General features: G+C 43.7%; 1 protein-coding gene across 2 annotated transcripts in view; it reads right to left on the bottom strand.

Moving 5' to 3' along the window:
* Window positions 1-603: 603 nt before the first annotated feature.
* The window catches only part of LOC149451425 (uncharacterized), a 36,082-nt gene continuing 24,294 nt past the window's right edge, over window positions 604-12,391 (bottom strand). For both annotated transcript variants that reach the window (XM_089690689.1, XM_089690690.1), the window contains 2 exons: window positions 7,837-7,951; window positions 604-1,450 (listed from right to left, as the gene is read on the bottom strand). In XM_089690689.1, coding sequence (XP_089546815.1) covers window positions 858-1,450; window positions 7,837-7,951 — 708 coding nt within the window. In that variant the 3' untranslated portion in view covers window positions 604-857. The remainder of the gene's footprint in view (window positions 1,451-7,836; window positions 7,952-12,391) is intronic.

Genomic DNA, 12,391 nt, shown 5'->3' with positions numbered 1-12,391 from the left:
TGTATTTAGGTTTTGTGCTGCCCTAGGCAACACAAAAATCGGGTGCCCCCCACGGAGAGAGCCTGACATTGACCAACAACACCCCTGCCCACTTCCCTGAGAGAACCTTCCACTAATAACCCCCCCCTTCCACGGCGAGAGAGAGAAAGACACCTTCATAGCTCTGGACATCCCCCAGAACGAGAGTCGGGCTCTCCATACACCATCAAGCAGCCCACAACTTCTCTTGGATCAAACTTGGTCACCAATGCGTCCCTTCTTCCATCCCTTCTTCCAGGGGGGCGCTGCTGCCCCCCTGAAAAATGCAGCCCTATGCAAATGCCTTTTTTGCCTTGTGGTAAATACGCCCCTGGGTACATCAACCCCCAAGTCCATCAAGACTAATAACATAGCTTTATATTGGCATTTGAGTAATGGTCCGCTCTAAAACCCAGAAGCTGTGGCTGTTACAGTCCCATTAACCTACATAAATGCACTCCTGGGTTCCTCACCTGTATCAGTTCCCAACAGGACAACTGTCTCCACGGTGTGGGAGATGCTTCAGCTCTGATAAAAGAGAGGGGTGGTAGCACTTCATAGGAAAGCTACAAAGAACTACTAGGGTGACCCAAAAAAACAGATTTTACTGTCAAGCTTTCTATGTGCAAGTTTGAATTATTGGACAAATAATTTTGTTTTCAAATGTGTTGTGGCAATCCCGATTCGGAATGCGATATTACCACCAATATATTGACACAAACAGATATAATTAATTATTGCTAACACCAGCTTCCTTGTTTATGAGCTCCTCTGTACAATATATGGCATAGCAAAGATGTAAAGTCTTCAATTGAAAGATAAATCTATCATTGTAAAGGTTAGGGAGGCCAGATTTTGTCAAAACCACCTGGTTTTCTCTCAACGGCACGTGGAAAGTTCACTCCTGGTTGGACATGATTTTGGTTTAACTCAAAGTTCTTTACAGGTGCTTGTTGGTCCATATCATGTTGGTCTTGCTGGGAAATTTGACCTGTGTTTGAATTGCTTTGGTTCAGTTTCAGCAAACCCAATTTTTGCAAAGCCTCCTGTCTAGGAGATACCTGATTACGAGCTGCCTGTGGTAGCTGTTTTGAAGACACTGATGTTTCTTTGGAAGACTCTAACAAAGAACTGCCTGGCTGACGGACGAATCGAGCTCGTAGCTCCTGGACGTTTACTCCTGACCTCATTATGGTGTCAAACTTCCGAAGGTGGCTTGGGTGTGAGCTGGTGGACCTTTGCCCTGTATCTGGAGAAACAGTGATGGAGAATCCTGGACAATCCTCGGAATAAGACTTCACAATCTTCATCTTGGATGGTGTGTGGACATGTTCTGCTTTCTCTGACATCTTGACGCTTTCACTCAAACTTTTCAACTTTGTATTTCGATCTTGAAGTCCTGCTGTTGAATTTATCAAGTGCTCGCTAGTATCTGGAGAACAGAAAATAAAATATTAACTTTCAGCCATTATTAATTAATCAGCATGAATTTTACCAGCTTGGAGAGTGACCCCTGGTGAATATGTCTCCACAGAAAATACTTTCAATTGCTATGGGGTCATGTTCCAGTTTCACCACCATACTTGTACCTGTCTTGTTCTTGTCTAGTTCTGCCTTTTTTTTTTATTATAGATGGATGTGGCAGAAGAGAAACAATCGCAGTTACAAGTCTGTGAAATCATTACTCCGAATTACATTTTTCCAGTGCTGTTTTTATATATTTACCAAATGTGCAGTTCTGCGAATTTATAATGTATATGAATCTATTTTTTTAACAGTGGTCTAGACAGTGAGGCATGCAAATATTCAAGAAAAAATGAAATTTTCATATGTGGCTTCTTTGCCCATTTTCTATTTTTATTGTAATAAAGCAAGCCTGTGTATCAACATCACTAATGGTACCTGCGTCAAACTTACCCCTGAGGTTGTAATTCTGACGCAATTAAACTTAAAGAACTAACAATCTTTTCAAGACAAGCAGCAAACATTATTATTACCAGATATTGGAATCAAAATAAAGCAACTTCTCTGGGTGATAAAGCTGACAATTTTTGCCTTTTGGAAGAAAGGAGATTAAAAAAAATATACCAATCTGACTATATGTGCAGCATATTGGTCACCATAACCAAATACCTTAATAGTGGTTTCTTGTTTGAGCTGGAGACTGTGCTGGACTGACTGGATCACTCACTAGTCTTGGATGGGTGGGTGGTTGTGGTAGCAGTAAGGAAGGACTCCCTTCCAGTAGGTCGTGCCGAACGGTGGATAGGGGTGGTGGACGTTTTTGAGAGCTTGGGTAGCTACCTCGTTTCGGCAACCATATAACCTTCCTACCCAAGTTAGTTGTTGTTTAGATCTAACAGGCCTACAATACCAAAAGATTTTTAAAACAGTTTTTTTGCCTTTAAGAGAATTAACCCTGAAACTACCTTCAAGTGTTAGCCCCTGAAGATGTGACCACAACAGACGAACTTCAAGAGGCTTTACTTCATGCTACATATCTTCAATGTTATGGCACCTGACCTCCAAACAGGTAATTAAAAAACAAAATCCAGATACAGGTCAATAGATTTCTCTAATCAAAGGATCTTCCCACTTTACAGTATGAGGACCACATCAAAAATGTAATAAATATTTGTAGGCTGAAAAAAAACAGTTTAATAAAAAGTGCCCATCTTATATCCATTTGTGCCCATCAGAGACCCCCTTACATCCATGTGTTGCCATCAGAGACCTCCATACATCCATGTGTGCCCATCAGAGACATCCTTAAATCTAGGATGCCAGTCAGAGCCCCCTTCCATTCAGGAATGCCCATCAGAGTCCTCTCTTACATCCATGTGTGCCCATTAGAGACCCCCTTACATCCATGTGTGCCCATCAGAGACCCCCTTACATCTATGTGCGCCCATCAGAAACCCCCTTACATCTATGTGCGCCCATCAAAGCCCCCTTACATCCATGTGTACCCATTAGAGTCCCCCCTTACAACCATGTGTGCCCATCAGTGACCCCCTTACATTCATGTGTTCCCATCAGAGACCCCCTTGCATCCATGTGTGCCTATCAGACACGCCCTTGCATACATGTGTGCCCATCAGACACCCCTTTGCATCAATGTGTGCCCATCAGAGACCCCCTTACTTCCATGTGTGCCTATCAGAGATCCCTGTGAAAATGGTAAGAGCTTCCGGTCCCCGCTTCAGTTTATACAGCCTGGTAGGTTCCACTCAGGGTGTCGACTGGGTAAAGAGTCCATCTAAACTATTCACAATGTCTGAAAGCTAGCCAGCCAGTCTAGCTTCTACACATGGATGTCAGGGTGGACTCTGATGGACACACCTGGATGGAAGGAGGTCTCTAATGTCTGTGCCAATACACCAAGCAATCCCATACAGCAAAAGAATGATAGCAGCCTTAGTCTTTCTCCATCCTAGTTACACCCCCAACATGTTTCGTCCTCCACAGGGCTTAGTTATGGAGGTCCCCCATGGCTTTGCCCCGTAAATGAGGCGAAGCACCTCAGAGGGCATGGCCAGGACAACGATAGACTGAGGCTGCTATCACCCTTTTGCTGTACGGGATTGCTTGGTGTATGGCTCTTTTATTTTCAGACATCAGAGACCCCCCTTACAAATATATGTGCCCATCAGAGACCCTCTTACATCCACGTGTGTCCATCACAGTCCACCCTGACATCCGTGTTTAGAAGGGAGATGACAGGCTAGCTGGCAGTGGATGAGTCAGTCTACATATTATGTTGCACAAGTCAGCATCCACTACCAGCCAGTCGGGGTATTTTCCTGGACAGTTTCTGCGATCCACATAAAATCTTGTAGCAGGTCAAATGTATTCTTTGGGCCGTAGTTTTGACACCCCTTCTCTAAACATTTACTTAGCCGAATACTGTGTCTTTTCGTCAGTACTCTTGTACTGCACACAAGCAGCCGTGGATATCTTTAAGCCTCTGAAGGCAACATGAAGTGCGTTACACAGCTGCTGTTGAGATAGAAGTAGATTGGAGTGTTGGCTTAATTAGCCGCTGCCCTAAAAATATTCCACTGGAGTATTTAAATTGTCAGGTAATACATATGACATCTGCTGCTATAAGATGATTGTCTCATAATACTGAAGAGCTAATGCCAGAGGAACATTTGTGTGAACCAGGCCCAAGATCTTTATCTTTCTGATGAAGTGTGCCTTTAAACGGACCTTGCACCAAAAAGTCAGAGTTTCGGCCCACAAACATAGCAACACACAAAAAAGAAAAAAGTAACATAAAGCAACAGCTGCTGCTCGTGACAAACAATTTAGGACAAATAGACATGTCATCCCCAGTTCCCAAGGCCCCCCAGAAACTTCCATAAATGAGGCTCCAGGATGGACACAAATAGTGGAGAGAGGTCAGGTGTCAGTAGCTGTTGAGGGTTCCGCTAACCATTTCGCCCATATTCTGTCATACTTTTTGGGGCACCCTTCTATGCAGACAAGGATTTTTGTACATAGGTAAAATTGCATTAACTTGCTGTGTCCAGAAAGCGGAGAGGGGGGAACCTGCTTTTTCCGACACAAAATGATGACTTTTCTGGCGTAAAACAGTAAAAGACCCACAAGCATCCTGTCCGCTACTCTAGAAAGCAGGTCCTCCACCAAACCCAATAAACAGACTCTGGGGGATGGGGTCAAAGGAACATCCACCATGAGGTTGATGACAGACATTATCTGCATCCAGAAAATAGCAATTGCTGGACAGGTCCAGAAAATATGTACAAAGGTCCTCAAGAGCTCACCCACAATGCCAGCACTCTGCAGAAGAAGAGGGATTCATTTTTTGCAGTCTGTAAAGAGTGAGATAGGCCCTATGGACAATTTTGAACTGTATGAGGCTGTTTCTCAAAGACACCAGTATTTTAAAAGGAAAGTCTCATATATCATCCCAACCCTCAGTGTCCAACCCAGGAACAGTGACAAATCAGGGGAGGACACTCGAAGAAGATAAGTATATAGGATTGAAGTAGGTTTTTCTGTACAATCATGATGTAATACTTCTTCCAAATCAGAGCTCTGAAGCTGGAGCGTAGCAGCAGAGAATTGGCTTCTGAAAGCGTGGGACAATTTCCAGTACCTAAAAGCATAGGAAGAGGGGACATTGTGATGAGATATAAAATAATCTAGGAGTGCGTAGAGTCACATTTGAGACCACATCCACTACGGCTTTGATGCTATGTTTGGCCCAAGCTATGGGATCAGGAAGCTGGTAGAAGTGTGAAAAAGAGGGGTTATTCCACAAAGGGGTATTCGGGGAAATGGCAGAGCTATGATAACTCTCACAGGTAAAGCCAACTTTCCAGGCCCTAAGAGTGCTAATCATGAAAGGGGTCAGGTCATAAGGAGCTCTAGGGCCTTGAAACAATAAAAAATGGAGGGCCTCCAGCTGCAGCCTCCAATCTTGTAGCAGAGTTAGAGGCAGAGACCAGTTGAGAGGCAAGAAAATATTTGTTACAATCTGGAAGGGCCAGACCTCCTTGGGAGGTAAGGTGCATTACAGTGGATAATTTGTACCTGGGGGGTCGAGGACCCCAAAGGAAGGAGGAAATTAATCTGTTTAGGTGGGTGAAAAAAAAAACTTGGGAATCCACTGACGGGAATTACGAAAAAAGTAATTAAATTTGAGAAGGATTTTCATTTTAATGAGATTAATGCAACCCAGGAGGGACAAGGGATTCTCCCATGCTTTCACTTTAGCCTTGACAGAGTGGACCACTAGAGCCAAGTTCAAGGGTAAATAATCATTCACCTCCCTGGAAACCACCACCCCCAAGTATTTGAACTCCCCCACCCCATTGCAGTTGCAGATCTGAGGGTGCACTCTGTCTGGCCCCAGGATCAATGGCGAAGAGTTGGGATTTAGACCAGTTCACAGCTGAGAAAGAATTTAAGACATGAAGTACGCCCTGCAGAAAGGGACCAGCATGATTAAGAAACAGCAAAAGATCGTCAGCATACAGGATGACCCTCTCCTCCAGCCACGCCAGCCCCAGGCCTTTAATGAGTTGGGACACTCGGACTGCCTCGGCCAGTGGCTTCATGGCAATAGCAAAAAATGATGGGGAGAGAGGGATACTGCTGCTTTTTAAATGGACTTCTCTGTGTACAATTGCATTGTCTGTTATGGTGAAATGCTACCTACAGTGGGGATCGAAAGTTTGGGCACCCCAGCTAAAAATTTGTATTAATGTGCATAAAGAAGCCAAGGAAAGATGGAAAAATCTCCAAAAGGCATCAAATTACAGATTAGACATTCTTATAATATGTCAACAAAAGTTAGATTTTATTTCCATCATTTACACTTTCAAAATAACAGGAAACAAAAAAATGGCGTCTGCAAAAGTTTGGGCACCCTGCAGAATTAATATCTTGTACTGCCCCCTTTGGCAAGTATCACAGCTTGTAAACGCTTTTTGTAGCCAGCCAAGAGTCTTTCAATTCTTGTTTGAGGTATCTTTGCCCATTCTTCCTTACAAAAGTCTTCCAGTTCTTTGAGATTTCTGGGCTGTCTGTCACGCACTGCTCTTTTTAAGGTCTATCCATAGATTTTCAATTATGTTGAGGTCAGGAGATTGTGAAGGCCGTGGCAAAACCTTCAGTTTACGCCTCTTGATGTAATCCCCCGTGGATTTCGAGGTGTGTTTAGGATCATTATCCATTTGTAGAAGCCATCCTCTCTTTAACTTCAGCTTTTTCACAGATGGCATCAAGTTACCATCCAAAATTTGCTGAAATTTTATTGAATCCATTTTTCCTTCTACTCGTGAGATGTTCCCTGTGCCACTGGCTGCAACACAACCTCAAAGCATGATTGATCCAACCCCATGCTTAACAGTTGGACAGAGGTTCTTTTCATTAAATTCTGTGCCCCTTCTTCTCCAAACGTACCTTTGCTCATTCCGGCCAAAAAGTTCAATTTTAACCTCATCGGTCCACAGAACTTGTTTCCAAAATGCATCAGGCTTGTCTATATGTTCATTTGCAAAGTTCAAACGATGATTTTTGTGGTGAGAACGTAGAAGAGGTTTTCTTCTCATGACTCTTCCATGAAGACCATATTTGTACAAGTATCTCTTATAGTGGAATAGTGTACCACAACTCCAGTGTCTGCCAGATCTTTCTGGAGGGATCGTGCAGTCAAACGTGGGTTTTGAATTGTTTTTCTCACAATCCTGCGAGCTGTTCTGTCTGATATTTGTCTTGGTCTTCCAGATCTTGCTTTAACTTCCATTGTTCCTGATGACTGCCATTTCTTAATTACATTCCGAACAGAGGATATTGACATCTGAAAACGCTTTGCTATCTTCTTATAGCCTTCTCCAGCTTTGTGAGCGTCGACTATTTTCAGTTTCAGTTTTCTAGACAACTGCTTAGAAGAACCCATGGTGCTGATTGTTGGGGCAAGGTCAGATGAGTCTGGGCATTTAAAACCTTTGAGATTGACATCATCTGGTCTTCCCAGATGATGATTGAGAACAATCCATGACACTGGTAGGTCTCAGCTTGGCAAAGGGGGCAGTGCATGCTATAAATTCTGCAGGGTGCCCAAACTTTTGCAGATGCCATTTTTTTGTTTTCTGTTTTTTTGAAAGTGTAAATGATGGAAATAAAATCTAACTTTTGTTGACATATTATAAGAATGTCTAATCTGTAATTTGATGCCTTTTGGAGATTTTTCCATCTTTCCTTGGCTTCTTTATGCACATTAATACAAATTTTTAGCTGGGGTGCCCAAACTTTCGATCCCCACTGTATGTAGGAGGGTCTTACCATGGTCACTGTTTGCATTTTCATCCTCGTCTTGGTCCAGTGAATCAATGGTTTCTAGTAAATACTGCAGGCACTCCTTTTCTTCATCTGTAAGGCAGGATAGGAAGTCTTCCCCCTTGCAAACAGGAAGATCAAATTGTCAGCCAATGGTGCCAAGTCAGAGGCTACAGCTAATATAATGTAGATTATATATGAGAAAATGGTAGCAAACTCTTGGGTGGGCACAAATATCCAAAAAGCTGGACTCCAGGTAAACTACTAAATACTAAAGTGAACTGTCCTACCTGCCTAAGGATTTATCAGATTGTTTGCCTATTCTTCACATACAGAATACCCTGGCATAAGGCATAGTCAGATCAGTGAACTGACTTTTTCTTCATTGCAGTTTTGATGTACAGCTTGGTCATTGACCTGGCCCCAGTCAACTAACTAAACACTGATAAGGTCATCACTCAGTTCTCTTCTCCTATCAGTGTTTGATAGGGTAGAGTTGGCCATACACTCTAAAGCCGACCAAAATTTAGCTGGTTCAGCAGCTACCGTCCGAATTTTAAACCATGTATGGACAGGATGGCTGTAGAGAAGTCGGTCTATTGATTGACTTCTCTGCAACCAGTTTGATGGATTTGCCCCACTTGATCAGCACTGCAGGCTACAGCTGGCAGCGCTGATCATTGTATTCTGACTATGGGGAAGTCTCCCCACTGTCAGAGTACAGTAGAGCAGAGAGGAGGATTCTCTCATCCACATTGAATGTGTGGATGGGGGGATTGAGTCTTTTTTTCATTCAACCTGCTGGCTGGACGAAAAAAAAAATTACGAATCCATGAGCTGCTTAAAGCTGACCATACAGGGATCAAAATTCAGCCAGTTCAAGAGGAACCGCTCGAATTTTGATCCATTTATGGTCATTCCCGTTCATGAAAAGTCACTCTATAAATCGATTTCTCATGAACTGCAAAATTTTCTCTTGATCAGCACATGCAGCCAATGACCCAGAAGTTGATTGACAGCATGCCAGGGCGAATTGCAGAGGTCTTGAAAAAGAAGGCTCAACACTGCAAATATTGACTCTTTGCTTAAACTTAAAGCGGAGCTCCACCCAAAAGGGGAATTTCCACTTTAAGTCTTTGTCTCCCACTCCCCATTAAGGATTGGCACCTTTGCGGAGTGGGAGGGAGGCAGGTACCTGAATTTGACAGGTACCCACTTCCACTGTGAACGCCTAAGGCGATCGGAAGCGGAAGTTGTCCTCCCTCCCCGTAGTCTTCTGGGACACGTGACAGGTCTCAGAAGACTACAGGACCATTCACAAAGCGCAGCGCTTCTTGCGCATGCACAGTGGGCACCCAGCTGTGAAGCCACAAGCTGTCACAGCCGGGTGCCCACACTGAAGCTGCCGGCACCAGGGAGAGAAGACGGCCGGTGAAACCAGCCATGGTGAAGACACCACGGGACCGAGGGACAGGTAAGTGGCTGTATTTTAAAAGTCAGCAGCTACAGTTTTTGTAGCTGCTGACTTTTTTTTTTCAGGTGGAACCCCGCTTTAATGTAATTGTCAATAAAAGCCTTTGACACTTGTGAAATGCTTGTAATTAGACTTCAGTATACCATAGTAACATCTGACAAAAAGATCTAAAAACACTGAAGCAGCAGACTTTGTGAAAATTAATAGTGGTGTCATTCTCAAATTGTTGGCCAGGGCTGTACTTTCGTTGAGTCACGTTGTGCCAACAGGGCCACCATGGAGCAAATTTCAGCCAATTCAGCAGGAATCTGCCAAAACTCGATCCACGTATGGTTAGCTTAACTGTCTCACAGCTTTGCCTCATCCTTCCTACTGGAATCTTTTTTTTCTTAATACATATTTTATTTATTTTACCATTTTCAATTTTACATTCACTAAAAAAGAGAAAACATATTTACATATCTAATAAATAATGTTTTAACATATACATAAACTAATTTACCTCACCAGGCGCTCCACATCTGCCTCCCCCCTCTGCCAATCCCTTCATTGGCTCCCGATTGCCCAACGCATCAAGTTCAAGCTGCTAACCCTGACCTACAAAGCCATTCACAATGCCGCCCCGAACTACATAACTGACCTGATACCCAGATACTACCCTACCCGTGCCCTCCGCTCCTCACAGGACCTCCTACTCTCTAGCTCCCTGGTCTCCTCCTCCCACGGCCGATTGCAGGACTTCTCTAGGACTTCCCCCATCCTCTGGAACTCCCTACCCCAATCCATCAGACTGTCACCTACCCTCCTCACCTTCAGGCGCACCCTGAAAACCCTTCTCTTCAGGGAAGCCTACCCCAACCTCACCTAACACCCGACCTCACCTAACAACTAACCTCCTCCACTCCTCCCACCACTCCATCCCCCACAGCTATCTCCTCCTGTGCCACCTTCCCCTCCTTCCTAGATTGTAAGCTTGAAAGAGCAGGGCCCTCGAACCCCTCGTGTAGTGTATTGTTACTGTCTTGTCTCATGTTATGTCCCCCTGCTACTGTACAGCGCTGAGCATACCCTTTGGTGCTATATACAGTAAATACTGTATAATAATAATAATAATAATTTACATTTTCCAAACCCCTCCCCCAATTCCACCCCCACCCCATTCCCTTTCCTCTCAACTCCCTCCCCGTTCCGCTCTCTATTATCATCTTCCCTGGGAATCTTACGCGATATTATTCTACTTTTGACTTATTTTCTAGTTTGTTTGTTTCTCCTCGTCTTTCTATTTCAGGGTACTTGATTTTGATTTGATCTTCTATAATCCTCCCATTTTCCCCATTTCTTCCGGATTATCTCCATTCTATCCTCGTCTATATGGTAAAGTTCCTCCATTTTGTATATCTGATCCACTTTTCCCAACCAATCTTTTATTTTTGGTGTTTCTTGTTCCTTCCAAAATTTGGGTATTAAACCTTTTGCTGCATTTAAATAATATAATAAGCCAGAGTTTTTATATTTTTCTGCTGAAAACATAGTACCATGAAAAAGGCATATCACCAGGGGCGGACTGACCATTTGGAAACTCGGGCACTGCCCGAGGGCCGGGGGTCAGTAGGGGGCCCCATGAGATGCCCCTGGTACCTTTTTCATAGGCTTTTTTGAGTTTGGGCAAGGACACAGGGGCCCCATGATCCCCTATTGCCTGGGGGCCCCATCAGTTGTCATTCCGCCCCTGCATATACTGGATCTTTTGGAATTTTAATCTGTTATCTTCTGAATCTCGTGAATTATTTCCTCCCAATACTCTTTCATTTTAAACCATTCCCACCATATGTGTAACATTGTGCCCTTTCCCCACATCCACGCCAACATAAAGGTGAATTATCTACATTCTGTTTATGTGTTATATTTGGAGTGATATACCACCTTGCCAAAAATTTGTAATTCATCTTCCTACAGGAATCTAATACGAGACAGGTTCAGGTTCATTTTACCAGCAAAATATAAGAATATGGGTCAGTGCAGAGGCGGATGCATGGCTTTGAACAGACACTGTCTGCACCCAGCGCCGCTCGCCTGTCCCTGCACGCCTGTCAAACTTGGTTATGCTGCATTTTTTCTTTACCAGATATGCTTGGTTGCTGGGTCTGTTTAATGTAGTGCTCTATGCATTGTACAAGATATTTGGTTGTAACGTAGCCTACCACAAACAGAAAAGAAAGAAAGAAAAAAATTGCATGCGTGGCTGTGTCCATACAGCCACTGTGTCTCCATTCTCTTACATACAGTGAGGAATAGAAGTATTTGAACACCCTGAGATTTTGTAAGTTCTCCCACTTAGAAATCATGGAGGGGTCTGAAATTCACATTGTAGGTGCATTCCCACTCTGAGAGAATTTAAAAAACAAAATTCAGGAAATCACATTGTATGATTTTTAAAGATTTTATTTGTCTTGCACTGCTGAACATAAGTATTTGAACCCCTGAGAAGATCCGTGTTAATATTTGGTACAGAAGCCTTTGTTTCCAATTACAGAGGTCAAACGTTTCCTGTAGTTCCTGACCAGGTTTGCACTGCAACAGGGATTTTGGCCAACTCCTCCACATAGATCTCCTCTAGATCTGTCAGGTTTCGGGGCTGCCGCTGAGCAACACGGAGTTTCAGCTCCCTCCAAAGATGTTGTATTGGATTTAGGTCTGGAGACTGGCTAGGCCACTCCAGAACCTTGATATGCTTCTTACGGAGCCACTCCTTGGTTCTCCTGGCTGTGTGCTTCGGGTCGTTGTCATGTTGGAAGACCCAGCCACGACCCATCTTCAATGCTCTGACTGAGGGAAGGAGGTTGTTGCTCAAAATCTCACAATAAATGGCCCCATTCATCCTCTCCCTAATACAGTGCAGTCGTCCTGTCCCCTTCGCAGAAAAGCACCCTCAAAGCATGATGTTACCACTCCCATGCTTCACAGTAGGGATGGTGTTCTTGGGATGCAACTCATCCTTCTTTTTCCTCCAAACACAACGAGTGAAGTTTAGACCAAAGAGTTCTACTTTGGTCTCATTTGACCACATGACTTTCTCCCATGCCTCCT

Source organism: Staurois parvus, unplaced genomic scaffold, assembly GCF_062004578.1.
Source record: "Staurois parvus isolate SC_StPar_1 unplaced genomic scaffold, SC_StPar_1.0 ptg000540l, whole genome shotgun sequence".
Classification (NCBI taxonomy): Eukaryota; Metazoa; Chordata; class Amphibia; order Anura; family Ranidae; genus Staurois; species Staurois parvus.
Note: the sequence above shows the minus strand (reverse complement) of the source record. Positions and strands in the feature narration are given on the sequence as shown.